Below are 17,435 nucleotides of genomic sequence, written 5' to 3' on the forward strand. Positions count from 1 at the left end.
TTTCCACCATTAGACTTCTTATGCAGAGAATGAACCATTTCTTGTGCCAAAAAAATATTTTCAAATATACTTCTACCAAGAATGAAAGCTCCCTGTTCTGGAGAAATCAAAACAGACAATAAACTTGTCATCCTTGCAACAATAATTTTTGAAAAAATTTTGTAGATAACACTACAAAGACTAATAGGTCTAAACTTGTCAAAACTCTGAGAATTCTGAACTTTTGGAATTAAAACAATGTAAAATGCAAAATAAAATCTAGAAAGAAGGGACCCAGCAAAAAAATCTCTAACTGCATCGATCACGTCTTTTTTTACAATATCCCAACAATCTTGAAAAAAAGCCAAGCCAAAACCATCCGGACCTGAGCTACTATTTCTCGGAATAGAAAGAATAACATCCCTTATCTCCACCTCAGACGGTTCACGACAAAGATCAATATTCTCCTCTTTAGAAACTATAGGAGATATTATATCAACAAGTAGACAAGAGCACTATTCACAAGCCGAAGATTGAGAATACAGCTCGGTACTTGGAATCTGCAAATTCAATATATAACCCCTAATAGTCATGCACTTCCAAACAGATTATCTAATCCAACCCCTAAACTATAAAATTCAAAAAAGCTTAATCCAAAAACAACACAAGGTACAATTTTAGCTTCTACTAAAATTACTTGCTATGTATCACCTGCATCAACTTCCCATTTACCCTCCTGAATTATAGAAGTTCTAAATTTTAATTCGATCCCTTCTAATAAAGGAAATCGAAAAAGGGCATCCTCACATCACAATCTCTCCTATAACTTACCCTTCAATTTCAAATCAATAGTCACCCGGCACAATGGGTTCAAAAATATATTTGATGAGGAAATAACAAAAGAAAGAAAACAATGACCACATAGTGATATTTGTTTCTGCATAACAATATAACCAAATAACTTAAGAACCTATTACAATTAAACTCAATAAGAAACAATATAATATATATATATATATATATATATATATATATATATCACACTGAATAAAGCATTCCTAAATCTTTATCAACCCATCTGTCTCCTGGTAGATCAAAATCAAAAGACAAATACCCGACAAGAAGTTTGCAATAATATACAATTCTCTCTTCAACAAAGCTAAGCTCCTCCCTCTTTAAGGAACCTGCAACAAAAGAAGCCTCCTAGTCCTTAAAAAGTCTAACCATATAGGGACTTCAAAGAAATTTTACTTCAGAAACTGTCAGAAGAAACTTCAGTGTTTGTGTGTGTGCATGAGAGAGAGAGAGAGAGAGAGAGAGAGAGAGGATAAACCTTGCATCATGCAGAATCTGACCCACATCAAGCACTAGGAAAAAACAGAAAATAGCATAATAGCATAAACGTATAAGGAACCTAAGAGCAGCTACTTGTGAATGGATATTTAGTCCTCCTCCATAGGGACCTCTGGAATGTCAAATCTGTCTTCTTCAATAGTTTTAGTGATCACGGACACAGTAGGGTTTAAGAGCAAGTCAAGGAAATGACAATTCTATTTACATTTTACACTATTAAAACAAGTATAGTCCCACATAGAATTAACACCTTTCACAGGTTTCATATGTTATTGCTTTGGCCAATGAAATGCATGTCATCACACCAGTATAATGAAAAATCTGCTGCTGAAAGTAAAACTTCATGAAAATTGGGGAAAAAAAAAATGAAAATTGCAGAATGCACTAACACACCACACACTAGATGTTCACGTAATGAAAATTCCAAAAGCTTTTGATGCAAGTTTCATAGAAATGATTCTTAGCTGTATTATTTTAGTATCATAAGTAACCACAAAAAACTAAGATAAGATTAGCAATTTAGAATGTAGGGACTCTGATAAAAAAAAAAAAAAAAGTATGAAAATAGTGGAAAAAATGTTTAGAAGGAAAATTAACTTAAACTGCCTTCAAGAGATGAAATGGGTAGGAGAGAAAGTTAGATAAATTGAAAAATCAGGATTCAAACTTTGGTACAAAGGTAAAGAGAAACATAAAAACATTATTGTAGGTAGAAACCTAAAAGATAATGTAGTAGATGTTAAAAGCATTGAGGATAGGATCATTAAAATCACGACAGTTTTAGGCCCAAAGATAGTGAACGTCATAAGTGCGTATACTCACCAAAAAAGATTAACAGAAAAACTGAAAAGACAATTTTGAGAAGATTAGGATAGTATTTTACAAGAATATCAATGTCAGAAAAGACATTCATAGGAACTGATTTGAATGGTCACATTGGAAAGGATAATATAGGACATGAGAGGATGCATGGAGGCCATGGACATGGGGATAAAAATGAGGCCGTTGATGCAATGTTAGATTTTGCCATGTCTTACGATTAGGTTATGTTGAATACTTGATTTATAAAAAGAGATGAACACTTAATAACTTTCGAGAGTGGGTACAATAAAAGTCAAATAGATTTCTTCTTAACTAATAACAAAGACCGTTTATCTTGAAAGAATTGTAAAGTTATTCTAGGTGAAAGTTTGGTTATACAACATAGCGCCTTAGTATTAGATGTACATATTAAAAAATGGAAGAGGAGTAGCATAAATCAACACAAGAGGACTAGATGGTGGAACTTGAAGGGAGATAATATAGTAAAATTCAAAGATAAAATCAACAAAGAGTGTGACTTGACAGCAGGGGATAAAGTTTATGCAAATTCTATTTGGAATAAAATGGAAAATTCTATTGCAAAGATAGCAAAAAATTGTTTTAGATGAGTCCAAAAGAAGATACTTGGGCGCTAAAGAAAGTTGGTGATGGGATCAAGAAGTCCAAAAAGTCGTTAAGACAAAAAGAAATTAGTATAAAATATGGCAAATTTGTAAAAATATAGAAAATCTTAAAAAATATAAAGCGAGAAAAAATGCAAAAAAAAAACTATCAATGAAGCTAAACATAGAGCTTATGATACTTTACATACTAAACTAGATACAAAAGAAGGAGAAGAAGACATTTATAGGCCTGCTAGAGCTACAAAAAGAAAATGTAAAGAATTAGAGAAGAATATATAAAAGAAAGGTGGCAAAGATACTTTGATAAGTTGTTTAATGAAAACCAAAATAAAAGAATGAACTTGGAAGTGACAAATGAAAAGAAGATAAAAAATAAAAGATTCAATCACAAAATTAGAGTATTTGAAGTTAAGATGGCATTAAAAAAAAAATGAAAAGTGAGAAATCTATAGGATCAAATAAAATACCAATTGAAGTTTGAAAATGTTTAGGGAATAAAGGAATTGTTTGGTTAACTAATATATTCAATAATATTATAAAAAACAAAAAAAAAAAAAGCCAGAACAATGGAGGAAAAGTATAATAGTAAAAATGAGCATACAAGCAATAATTTAGGCATAGCACCGATTAAAGAAAAGATAATGGAAGGACGGCATAGATGGTTTAGGCACTTGAAACACAAGCCTAGTAGAGCACCTGTGAGGAGTGAATTAGTTATAGTTTCTGACATGAAAAGAGAATAGGCCAAAAATAACTTACAATGAGGTAGCAACGAAAGATTTAATAGTCCTTAATCTAATGGAGGAAAATGCTTTGAATCAGGTATATTGGCAGAAAAGGAGTCATGTAGCCAACCCCACCTAGTGGGGCTTAAGGCTTATTGTTGTTGTTGTTGTTGTTGTTGTATTCCTTCTATATTTATCTTCCAAACAATCAAAGCATTAGAAATCTGTAAAACTTTTGGGGGCTAAATTTACCAGCAACATGTTAGGATTCCCAAATCAATTGGGATCTCTAATTAATGTGATTCCCAAATCAATTGAAACTCTATTAAATGTTAGGATTATTTAATGTTGGGATTCTTATTTAATGTGTTATAATTCCCAAAACAATTAGGATTGAGCCCATAAAAGACTTGGATTGGGATATTTTACATTCCTAAAAGGAGTAAGGTTACCTGCCCTATATATATGTAACCCTATGGGGGCTTTCTCATTCAAGCAATAACATAATCCCTAGCTTTAGGCTAATTTGGAAGCAGACCCCCTCAAAGTATCAACCCTATTTTCTCCTACTATTTTCCTTTCTTTCAATTTCCCCAATTTCTCTATTTCTCTACCAATAAAACCCTAGGGTCTTATGGCAACATGAACAAATTGAATATCTTCAAATTTAATCCAAGAAAAAATGCTATAAACATGCATACAAGGATAAGTAAGCAAATAAAATATGTTGAAACTTTCATCGAAGCAAAGGATATCATCTTCCTTCTCAGCTAGCTCCCTCAAAATTTCAGGAGTAACCTACAATTGAAAAGGAATAAAAAAATGTAAAATAATACCACAAAAATCTATACAAAAACCCATGTAAGTTGCACAGAGGACAAAACTCCTACTAGTTTATGCCTCTGCTTTCCAATCAAAATTTTGAGATTATCTTTATCCTCCTTGCTTAGGGCATCTTTATACCTGCAAGGGTTTTTGCACAGTAACCAGATATTAGGGATGCAATTGCAAATATTTGATAAAAGTACTCAGAGTAACATGCAATTTTGTTTGAATTCCAAGGCAAACAAAGACCTAATGAGGGGAGAAAACAAAGAGATAGAGATGGTCGTCTCTTTGTCCAAGTAGACTGCAGGAATGTGTAAACAGACTGATCCACCAGGCCTTAGCTACCAAAAAATTAATACAGGTGCCTTTAAGTAAACAGGGTTTGCAAATCCAAACTAACATAACACATGTTCGAATATTGAAATTATGAAGCTGCAATTTCATTGCAGTTCCCCTTCCTAGTTCTACCCACTACATCAATCATAGATTTGCATAAATTGGAAGAAATATGCCACACCTTAGGCATGGACTATCTCCCAATGACAAATTATTTCTCCCCTCTATTTGCATAAGAAAAATGAAAATTTATTAATGGGCTAACAGCAGATAAGTTCAGCAGTGATCTAAAAAAAGTGAAATAAAATAAAAGAATATGAGCAGATGAAACAGTTCTCTAAAATACTCCTCAACCTCAGAAAGGACACCAAAAAATAGAGTAGGGAAAGATTTATTAACCTTTGTACAAACACAAGAAGTGACTGGTGCCATATTACAGGCATTATTCTTGAGTCTTCAAGGAACCTCATAAAATGGGCAATGATAGCACGAACTACGCGAATTACCAAAGCATATTTCTTCTCAAGAATAAGCTTTATGAAATAACTACAATGAAATATAACAGAAAACTCATAAGTAGTTTGTAGAACTAAAGAATTTTATAGGCACATCCCTCCAGAGCCTCGCCTCAACAAACTCCCACCCCACTACAAAAAAAAAAAAAATCTTCCCCCACCAAAAATAGAATGATTAAATAAATATAGGTAGATAGGACATTTCATAAAAATATATATGACAATTAAAATGTCAGACAATTAACAGAAAAAAAAAAATCATAGGAGTATGGGAACTGCGAGGCACCAGCTATCTTTTGCCTTCTCATTTCTAAGCTTCTTATAGTTACGTTTCGAATAGCCAATTTTTTAATCATGACTGCACTCATTCGACACCTATAATACTACCTATAATACTACAAAGGTGACAGGGACTATCCACGGGGTGGGACGTACCATATGGACTCCCTAATCTTTCTACTCTATCATCAGTTTAAACATGCAGGGATGTTCCCTCTTAATTCATGATGCAACAGATTGCTCTGTCTCTACTTTAATCTCATGTGTTAAAGTACTTTCGCACATTTAGAGTCAAATCTACATCATGTGCTTACATGAGTTGCAAGTCATGAGTCCAATATTCCATACAATTGGCTTCATGGTATTGTTGTTCATTTAATAAAAATGTGAATAAATCACAGTTAATAATACCTAGTTCATAGGCAAATTATCATAAATATCTGCATAAATGACAATACTATGTATACATTTAACTATTTAATACGATGCACAATGATTAAAATTACCTTATTGCGCTTTTTGGCATAAAAACATCAGGAAGAAATCCTCAAACAAAACAAAGGATCAAATAAAACAAAGGATGGAATAACCTCCAAAAATAAAGAAACATAAGCAATGATATTGCATCATAGTAGCTCTCCAATAATGCTGCAGAAATCTTTCATTGGCATCAACAACCCCAGCCCTCACCCAAAAAGAAAAACCCAAAAAGATTCTAGAAACACAAAAGAGATGTGAATTTATCCTTTGCTTTTTTGCTTTAGAATATAGTTAAGTTTTTTGTGGATTGAAATAAAAACCATTTGATGTGGTTGAATTCATGGTCCTTGATGGAGAACAAGTCAAATTTTCTCAAGATCAACGAATACCATAAGGCAGAAGGGTTTCCATATTCCTCAACATGGAAGAGATAAAATGGTTTCTTTCTCACTTCCAGAGTTCCTGGGCTGATTTCTCAGCCAGCAACAAAACCCTATCTTCGTTTTGAAGGAAGAAGAGTGGAGAGAGAAACTCCTTATACTCCAACTCAAGAAGAATAATTTCAACGGGTTCATTTGCACTGTCAGAAACCAATGAGGAGGATGGAGGAATTTTTTTCCCCAGAAGAATTCAACTCGAAAGGATGGCGTAGGATCTTAACAGCTGCAGAGGAGCTGGATCAATGTATACTTCCTAAGCATGTGCAAGGAGTCATTGAGTCTGGTTCTCAGCTAATGCCTCCAATCATCTGCCTCTTTCTCCAACAAAGAAGGAATCGCCCTTTGTCAAAGCAGCCAGAAAGAGTCAGTGAGCTCCAACACTCGCTGTGGCCACTGCATCAGCATCTTCCTCGAGTGTTTCCATGCACTCTTTCGCTCCAATGACCCTGAGAAAAGCAACGCATGGAAGACAGCAGGATCACAATCAGTTGCATTATTAAAAAGTGCGGACCAACCCTTCCCTGGCCCAATGTATTCAATTGTTTCAGGCCCGAAAGCTTCCCCTCCCCCTACCAGCCTAAAACCAAGGCCTTTTGCTTCATTCCCTGAGGGCAATGACCCAGAAATACCTCCTGCTTCCCAACTTAACCCAGGACCCATCATACCCCCCTGCTCCTCTCACTGAGTTTGGACTCTCTTTCCAACACTCCCATCCATAGCACAGTAACAGCCACACAATCTAAGAAAGGACCAACTCAGGTACCTCTCCAAGGAATCTAACTGATAATCTGGAGGTTCAGGCTGTTGTAAATCCCCAAATACAGCAATCCAATCCAAACCTAGCCTTGATACCAGTGGGGCAAAGCACTAATAGATTATTTAGTAGACCCTGAACCACTAAACTTTGAGGATTCCAATTTCTAGATGCACTGCCGATGACAGCAAAACTCTGTCTGTGATGCACTTAATGTCCTAATTTTTTTCACACACAGCCGATCCTGAGCCCGGGTAAAGGAGAAAGGTTGCATTAGGTAGCTGACAGCCATTGTAAAATTTGTCAGATCACTATGATATGAATCCTTACCAAATATTTGCTAGGGCGTCCCCTATGAGCCACGCTTTGCACATGTAACACTCGAGTGTAGCGAAAAGTGGGCGAGGGTAGGCTAGGTCGTCATCACAAAGCAACGCGCCATTTTGGCGCCTAGGTATGGTGTCAAATATGCAAGAGTTCCTACATCATTCTGGATGTGGGCAGGTAAAGTAGCTAGTTTAAAAAATTAGGATTAGATTAGCAAGAAATATAGGGGCACTTACAAGCAAAAGCATGGAAATTGTGGACACAATGATTAGAAGAAAAATTAATACAATTTTCCTTCAAGAAACTAAGTGGGTGAGGGAGAATGCTAAAGAACTTAATAAATCAAGATTTAAACTTTGGTAAACAGCAAAATAAAAACATAAGAATGGAGTAGGAATTATTGTAGACAAAAACTTAAAAGATATAGCATTGCTTATGTAAATAGAGTACGGGGTAGAATTATAAAAATCAAGATAGTATTAGGCTAATAGATAATAAATATCATTAGTGCTTATGCTCCTCAAGTAGCCTTAACAAAAAATCTTAAGAGACAATTTTTTGAAGATATAGATAGTATTTTACAAGGCATACTAGCGACTGAGAAAATATTCATAGGAAGATATCTAAATGGATGCGTTGGAAAGGATAATAAATGTCATGAGATGATACGTAGAGGATATGGATATGAAGACAAAAATGAGTCTAGGAGATGATCTTAGACTTCGCTATGTCATGATTTTATTATAATGAATACTTGCTTTAAGAAGTGAGAAGAATACTTAATAAACTTACAAAGTGGACAAAATAGAAGTCAAATAGATTTTTTTTTAACTAGAAGGGTAGATCATTTATCATGCAAGGATTGTAAAGTTATTCCAGGTGAAAGCCTAACCATACAACATAGAATTTTAGTGTTAGATATATGTATTAAAAAATAGAAGAAAAAAGATAAAATAAACCAATATAAGAGAACTAGTAGGTGGAACCTAAAGGAAGGAAATATAATAAAATTTAAAGATAAAACGATCAAAGAGGGAGATTGGACTATAGAAGATGGGATAGATACAAATACTCTTTTGAGTAGATTAGCTAGCTCTATTAAAAATATAGCAAAGGAGATTTTAGGTGAATCAAGGAAAAAATTCTCAAATAGCAAAGAAAGTTGGTGGTGGGGTAAAGATGTCCAAAAAGCCGTAAAGACAAAAATAATTTGGTATAAAACGTGGCAAAAATGTAGAAACATGGATAACTTTGAAAAGTATAAAGAGGCAAGAAAAGATGCAAAAAAAGGTCATTAGTGAAGTTAAACACAGATCATTTAATAGTTTGTATGATAGATTAGATACAAATGAAGGGCAGAGAGATATATTTAAACTTGCTAAAGCTAGAGAAAGGAAGAGTAACAACTTAGGAAATGTACAATGTATAAAAAAGTGAGGATGATATTGCCTTGGTTAAGAATGAAGACATAAAAGATAGATGGCAAAGTTACTTGAAAAATTGTTTAATGAAAACCAAATAGAAGACTTAACTTAGAATTTATAAATGAGGAAAAGACTAAAAATATGAGATTTATTCGCAAAATTAGAGTTAATGAAGTTAAGTTTGCACTAAAAAAAGATGACAAATGGAAAATCCATAGGATCGGATAACATCCCAATTGGAGTTTGGAAATGCTTAGGTGATAACGGAATTACATGGTTAACTAATTCATTTAACACAAGTATAAAAACTTAGAAAATTTCAGATGAATGGAGGAAAAGTATTTTAATACCTATACACAAAATTAAAGGAGACATTCAAAATTGTAATACCTATTGTGGAATTAAACTTATGTGTCATACGATGAAATTGTGGGAATTAAATTTATGAGTCATACAATGAAACTGTAGGAAAGAGTAGTTGAACAATGATTAAGGCTAGAAATGAAGGTCTCAGAAAATCAATTTGGTTTTATGCCTAAGAGATCTACCACAAAAGCTATATATCTTTTAAGAAGATTAATGAAAGAGGTTAGTTAAAAGAAAAGGAATTTGCATATGATAATTATTGACTTATAGAAAGCACATGATAGGGTACCTAGGGAAGTTCTATGGTGGGTTTTAGGAAAAATAAAAAAAGGTGTATGTAATAGGTATACCGATGTCATTAAGGATATGTACAATGGAGTAATGACTAGTGTAACGACTATACATGGAGAAACTAGAGAATTTCCAATCACAATAGGTGTACATCAACGATCTGCTTTGAGCCCTTATCTTTTTGCTTCAGCGATGGACCAACTGACTAAGAGCATTCAAAATGAGGTTTCATGGTGTATGTTGTTTGCAGATAATATTGTATTGATTGATGAAACTAGGGGCGGAGTAGAAGCTAAGTTAGAATTATGGAGAGAAGCTTTGAAATCTAGAGGCTTTAGGATAAGTAGATATAAGATAGAATATATGAAATGTAATGGTGGGAAGAATATTTGAGGCAAAATTAAACTTGATGATGAAAAAATAAATAGCACTTGTAGATTTCAATACCTTAGATCTGGTATGTAAGTTGAACGAGAAATTGAAGATAATGTAATGCATAGAATTGAAGCAGGTTGAGTAAAATGGAGAAGTGCTTCAAGTGTGCTTTGTGATTGTAGAATACCTTTAAAATTAAACGGTAAGTTTTATAGGACAGCTATAAGACTAACCATGCTATATGGGTCAAAATGGTAGGTGACAGAATGTCCAAAATGTAAAAGTTTTCGTGATGAGAATGCTTAGATGGATGAGTTGTATAACACTAAAGATAAATTAAAGAATGAACATATTCGTCGTAACTTAGGTGTAGCTCCTATAGAAGATAAGGGAAGGACGACTCAGATGGTTTGGATACACGCAACGTAGGCCACATAGTGTGCTAGCGAGGAAGAGTGGGTCAGTTACTATGGGGGGCAATAGAAGGTGTAGGGGTAGACCAAAAATAACTTGGAATTGAAATAGTGAGTAAAGATTTAATAGCCCTAAATTTGTTAAAAGAAATTGTCCATGATCGCATAAATTGGCAGAAAATGATTCATATAGCCGACCCCACCTAGTGGGACTTAAGGCTTGGTTTTGTAGTTGTTGTTGTTTACTAACGGTGACAGTAATCCATTAGGACCATGTGTCTAAAAGGGTTCGGAAGGTTAAGGCTGAGCAAGGCCATTGGAGTCTCTTTTGATGGTTTTGACAACAAAGCTAAAAGCTTATTTGCAGAGATTAAGGGAAAGAAAAGAGATAGGGAAAGCAAACATAACCTTAGTAGGAATGTTTATAGCAATAGAAAGAAAGATAAAGTAGGTCGTTGAAACTTGAAACAAATGGAGTTTTCTGTTAACTATGATAGAAATGGGAGTTCTTCAGATCCTGAGATGGTTGCTAGTAGCAAAGGATATTTGTTGGACTTATGACTTTAAACATCATCACTTGGAATGTCAAGCCTCAATGACGAAGCCAAAAAGGTCTGCTGTCAAGTGTTTTTTAAAGTACTGGAAAAGGGATGTGATGTGTCCACAGGAAATTAAGTTGGATACTATTGACAAGAGTCTCATTACCAGTATATATCGGGGGACACAACAACAACATGAGTTTCATATCCCAGCATAAATAAAAAAGGCCATGGTAAAACCATCCTAATCAGGAGATTTATCAACATAAATACCAAACATCACATCCTTCACCTCCTTAGAAAAAGGCCTGTTTAACCAAATGTTTTGCTCCTCACGAAACAAACAATCCAAACTATTAATTGTCAACCTAAAATCTCCTCGGAGAACAAGTATTTACAAAAAAATAATTTCCTGTTTTATTGCAATTAAATCATGAACACTCACCATTCTCTGCCTCTGACCCAACCCGCAAACAACCATGGAAAAAGGAAAATCTCCCACAACCAACTAGTTTCTCACCTTTTGACTTAACTAATCTCCTCCATCAAGACCTCCAAATCATTCAAAAGATTGCTCTTCAAACATTCCTCCCCCTCCATCGAAACCCCAACCCCTTCAATCTTATCTAGATCTCATATCTTCCTCAAAATTTTACTTCCCTCCACCCCTCCTTATTCCACACGTTATGTCATCATTCAATATTTTCAATTTCTACATAAAAAAGCAAAACCAACCCACCTTGAACTTGACATTCACTCCAACCCTCTACAAAAGTCATTATGAGTCAACCAAAAGTTCTCAAAACAAAACATGCTGGGCCAAAACTGCACTTTACTTGACTCTTGAACAATAGGGAAATTATCGTACTAGTCTAGCATGAATCTCATGGATTAGATCAGATTTTCAAACTCTATTTTTATCTATTTTATCCTAGTTTTAATTATCTAAAATTTTGTGAATAAATTTTTATTTTGAGACTATATTTGTTGCATTGTGTGTACCATGTTGTTCACCACTGACCACCAGCTCCAAGCTCCAACTAAGAATTCAAACCCCCTGTTGGCCTCACAAGACTTAGAATCTTATTTTGATGATAACTAAAGGAACTTAACATGTTTTGCTAAGATACGTTTCAAGGCCCAAAAGCTTTCATAAAAAGAGATTAAGCTCAAAAGTTTTTATATCAGATCAAGTCTCTAAAGGATCAAGCTCAAGTGTTTGTAAAGAAGCTCACATGAAGATTATGCTTGGCCCATGATGAAACAAAAGAAAATTGAAGAAAGAAAAGCTTGGATTCAAAGACAGAAAGTATATTGAAGCTTGAAGACAAGATGGACTCAAAGAAAGATAAGCATGAAGACTTAAGTGCTTAGGATATCAAAGTCTTTATGTAAGTACTTAAAACAATTTCAATATAGATGCATGAAACTCTTAGGCTAATTTCTTGGACCTAGATACCTTTTAAAATACTTGGAAAATACTTTTACAAGGTCAAAAGTTATTTCAAAAAGGTCAAAATTATTTTTAGAATGAAAAGTACCAAAACAGGATTTTCCAAATTCTGTTCTTTTTTCTATATCCGCATTGATGTGCATTTTTCTCTATCAAACATTCCTTATCTTAAAAAGTATTCAACATGAAAGTTGTGGGATTTTCTCTTAGCTTTCTGTTAATACCAAGAACGTCTAATTTGGAGTTGTATAGAAAAAGTTATGACCAAAATACTGAAGGATGGTCGAAATTGTCAGGCGACTGACAAGTAGATAGAAGGAATTTGGGCAAACCCGAGAGGACCCAGGCGACTAACTCTTCGAACCCGGAAGTTTCCAAAATTGAGTTTTTGAATTCTAAATATTATGAAAACTTGGGAATACACCTTCCTTTTCAATTGGTATCAGAGCGGGGTTGTAGTAAAACCTAACTAGAAGCTACATAAAGATCCCTATGGCACACCTAGGTGTATCTCCTTTTGCTGAGAGTCAAACCTCATATAGACCACCCCTCTTTTGCGGTGTCAACTATACTTTTTGGAAACAACGAATGAGGATATACCTGCAAACCATGGATTGGAAAGTTTGGAAAGTTGTCACACATGGTGACCTTGTCCCTACCAAAAACATAGATGTTAAAGAAATACCTAAAGAAGAAAAAGAGATGACCAACAATGACCATAAGATGTTGTAAGTAAATTCAGGTGCTATGAATGCATTATATTGTGCGCTTGATGTAAATGAATTCAATAGGGTCATGGTATGTAAATCAGCCAAAGAAATATGGGATAAATTAGAAGTAATCTATGAAGGAACGATTGATGCTAGAGATAATAGAATCGATATACTCACAAGCGAGTATGAAACTTTTAAGATGAACCCAGATGAAACCATCACTAGTATGTACACTAGGTTCACCCACATAGTAAACTCCCTCAATGCCTTAGGGAAAAACTACTCTATATATGAGATGATTCGAAAAATACTAAGAGCACTCCCACCTATTTGGGAACCTAAGGCCACTGCCATTACGGAAGAACGAAATCTCAAGAATACCTCCCTAAATGAATTAATAGGTTCTCTCCTCACATATGAGATGGCAATAAACGAAAGAAGTGAAAAATCTAAAAACAAGGAATTCATTGCATTTAAAGCCTCAAGTGAAAGTTCTAGCAATGAAGATAAAGAGGTAATGGCTGATAAAGCCTTCATAACCAAGAAACTTGCAAAAATCCTTAGAAAGAAGAATAAATTTACAAGAAAATTCAGGGACTCCAAATCAGATGAAGAGGAAACAAGTAAAAAGGAAACTAAAAATGAACCCCCTACTTGTTATAATTGTAAGAAAGTTGGACATATGAAACCGGATTGTCCACAGCTTAAGAGGGATTCTAAGAAGAAAAAGAAAAAGGCAATGAAGGCAACTACATGGGACAATATAAGTTCCAATAGTTCAGAAAGTAAATCAAGTGACCAAGAAGTCGCTTATACTTGCTTTATGGCATGGGACGATGATGAAGAACAAAGTTCCACATCCAAATCATTAAATGACTCATACAATGAATCTTGCTCATCTGATGAATCCAAAGACGAGAGTATGCCATCTTATGAAGAATTACAAAGTGAACTATTCAAGGTTCATAAAATTCTAGACAAAGTAACCAAACGATACACTTCATTGAAAAATAAGAATGAAACTGTTATGAAAGAATTAGAATCTAAAAATCTTACTGAAAGAGAAAAAAAAATTTAAAAATCAAAAGATTAGAAAGCAAGAATGAAAAAGTGATGAAAGAATTGGAAGATCTAAGATCTCAAACTTCCATTGAAAATGAGAAAGATCTATATATTTCTAAACTAGAAAACAAAATCAGCAAAATGTCTCAAAATCAAGGAAATGGTAAAAATATACAAAACTCATAAATCTGTGATCTTAAGAGTAAAATTGAGGATCAAGCCAAAATCATCTATAGCTTTTCACTAAAGGAAAAGCAAAACTTGATAAAATGATTGGCGCACAAAAAATGTCCTTGAATAAAGAAGGCATAGGATTCAATGGAGTTGAGAACACAAAGAAAAAGAACCTCTACATGGGGTACTTTGCAAAAGCCTCCAAAGATTATGCTAGCACCTCCTCAAATGCTTACACACATACCACATGTTTTCTATGTAAGGAGAATGAACACATTAAGTTTGAATGTCCATTAAAAAGAAAGGGTGCAAAAATCAGACGAGTTTAGAGAATAAAAGAATCAACTCTTGTTAAACCATCCGGTCCCAAGAAAGTATGGGTACCTAGATAAAAAGCCTAGTTCACAAACTAAGGACTCCAAAGATACTAGGATTAGTCATTCCCTTTTTAGAAATTAAGAAAGCTAAATCTATTCTAAAATGAAAAGGGATGCCTCTATAGCCTACAAGATTCAAGATAGCCAATTCAAATATAAGAAGAAAATTTCTACTTGTTCAATATATGGAAAGCTACTTAATCCAAGTTAATACAAGGATATTGAACTAGTTGAAATGGAAAATCTAAAAGAAGAGTTTATGAGCTTACTGACGACTATAAAATTGAAACAAATGAATACAAAAATGGTATTGTTGGCCACAAATCAAGAAAGCTTGGATTGTACAAGGCTTATCTTCGAAATCAAGGAAGTCATTTGCTTCAAAAAGCCAATTTGGAAAGTCATTTGAAGCTTAATAAAATGATAAATCAAAAGGGAGAGATTGAGTTGCAAAATTGGAATAACTTGCTAAACATGAGCATGTTATGATATTGATGATATTGATATGATATTGGTATTATTCTTGCTATCGGTATCCATGGGCACTTACTTGAAAATGATTGATATTTGAGCATGGCATAATAAATTTAAAAGTATAATTGGTAATCTTGAAACCTTCATGAATACATAATTTTATACTTCAAGAATGAAATTATGAATTTATTGAATATGAAATACATTTCATTCAGGGGGAGCTATGCTTATAATGATATCATGATTACTATAAATTATTGAGAATTCTGATATACAATCTTTTATATATTTTCTCATGGTACTTTGAGACTAATTGTTTATCTTGTTATGCATGATGAATACAAAGTTTTTGTTTTGTGTCTTCCCTGGATATATACTTTTGTTTATGGTTGCTTTTTGCCTTAACATTTATATATTTTTATTGATATCTTACTCTCTTTGATTGATGTCAAAAGGGAGAGAATTTTTGGGCAAAAATTGAGCATGACTCTGCATACTTAAGCATGTATATGGCTTACAATGAAGTGATATGAATTGCTGAATATTGGTTCAACTATGAAATGATGTATATGAGCATGATATTGAAATTGATACTGAAATTGATCATGATATTGCAAATGGTGTTAAGATGATGCTTATTGTAAGGGGGAGCTTTTTAAGGCTTACTCAATTTTTTACTCCTTATTTGTCATCATCAAAAAGGGGGAGATTGTTGGCCTCATAAGGCTTAGAATCTTATTTTGATGATTACAAACTAAAGGAACTTAACATGTTTTGCTAAGATATGTTTCAGGGCTCAAAAGCTTTCGTAAAAAGAGATTAAGCTCAAAAGTTTTTATATCAGATCAAGTTTCTAAAGGATCAAGCTCAAGTATTTGCAAAGAAACTCACATGAAGATTATACTTGGCCCATGATGAAACAAAAGAAAATTGAAGAAAGAAAAACTTGGATTCAAAGATAGAAAGTATATTGAAACTTGAAGACAAGATGGACTCAAAGAAAGACAAGCATGAAGACTTAAGTGCTTAGAATGTCAAAGTCTTAAGAAGTCTTTATGTAAGTATTTCAAACAATTTCAATATGGATGCATGAAGCTCTTAGGTTAATTTCTTGGACCTAAATACCTTTTAAAATATTTGAAAAATATTTTTATAAGGTCAAAAGTTAATTCAAAAAGGTTAAAATTATTTTTGGAATGAAAAGCACCAAAACAGGATTTTCCAAATTCTGTTCTTTTTTCTATATCCGCATTTACGTGCATTTTTCTCTGTCAAACATTCCTTATTTTAAAAAGTGTTCAGCATAAAAGTTGTGGGATTTTCTCTTAACTTTTTGTTGATACCAAGAACGTCTAATTTGGAGTTATATAGAAAAAGTTATGAACAAAATACTGAAGGGTGGTCGAAGCTGTCAAGCGACTGACTGTGAGGATCCAGGCGACTGACAAGTAGACAAAAGGAATTTGGGCAAACCCAAGAGGACCTAGGCGACTGACTCTTTGAACCTAGTCGACTGACTCTTCGAAATTCAGATTTTTAAAAGTAACGGGAAGTTTTCAAAATTGAGTTTTTGAATTCTAAACGTTATGAAAACTTGGGCAGAAGGAATTAGGGCAAACCCGAGAGGATCTAGGCGACTGACTCTTCAAACCCAGTCAACTGACTCTTCGAAATTCAGATTTTTAAAAGTAACAGGAAGTTTCCAAAATTGAGCTTTTGAATTCTAAAAGTTAAGAAAACTTGGGAATACACCTTCCTTTTCACCCCCCACCCTCTGGCACAGTAAATACATGATAATACAACATTATAAATAACAATATAATTCCATCATGCCTTTGACAAGAAAATGGTGCAGGCTTTTATAAGGAAAATTACTTGCTAGTTCAACAAAATCCTTCTGCCAACCATTTCCTGAAACACTAATATACCCAGAAAATGGTTTTTAAAAAGGTTTCGCACATTTTTTTAAATAAACAAAGAATTGTATTAAAAGAGAGAAGAATGTACATTAGAAAAAAGGAAGATAGGAAGAATAAGAAATCCTCCCTTTACATCAATAAAAACTAGTAACAATGAATGCAACCTAAACAGAGAACTAATTCAATGTAACAGGGCCAACCAATCCCACTGCGAGTCTTCCAGAGAAACATGACCGGAATACCATTTGTCAAAAATGTTAGCACATTCATGCAGGCAAGCACAAAAACCCACCCATAAGCCTTACTTTGTGTAACAAACATAAATACCTTGTTGTGCCACAGTATTCCATCTCTGCAAGCTTCAACAAAGCAACACTGCATATCCATTTACAAA

At 33.9% G+C, this 17,435-nt stretch overlaps 1 protein-coding gene across 2 annotated transcripts in view; it reads right to left on the minus strand.

Annotated features, from left to right (window-relative positions):
- Positions 1-786: 786 nt before the first annotated feature.
- Positions 787-17,435, minus strand: part of LOC131143481 (bystin) — a 34,598-nt gene continuing 17,949 nt past the window's right edge. The window contains exons 8-13 of one of the 2 annotated variants that reach the window (XM_058091812.1): positions 17,369-17,416; positions 5,066-5,212; positions 4,393-4,465; positions 4,257-4,300; positions 1,313-1,500; positions 787-1,163 (exon numbers count right to left, since the gene is read on the minus strand). In XM_058091812.1, the coding sequence (XP_057947795.1) occupies positions 1,422-1,500; positions 4,257-4,300; positions 4,393-4,465; positions 5,066-5,212; positions 17,369-17,416 (391 nt within the window). In that variant the 3' untranslated portion in view covers positions 787-1,163; positions 1,313-1,421. The remainder of the gene's footprint in view (positions 1,164-1,312; positions 1,501-4,256; positions 4,301-4,392; positions 4,466-5,065; positions 5,213-17,368; positions 17,417-17,435) is intronic. The other variant, XM_058091811.1, reaches the window with a different exon arrangement.

This window comes from Malania oleifera, chromosome 11 (assembly GCF_029873635.1).
Source record: "Malania oleifera isolate guangnan ecotype guangnan chromosome 11, ASM2987363v1, whole genome shotgun sequence".
NCBI classification, from domain to species: Eukaryota; Viridiplantae; Streptophyta; class Magnoliopsida; order Santalales; family Ximeniaceae; genus Malania; species Malania oleifera.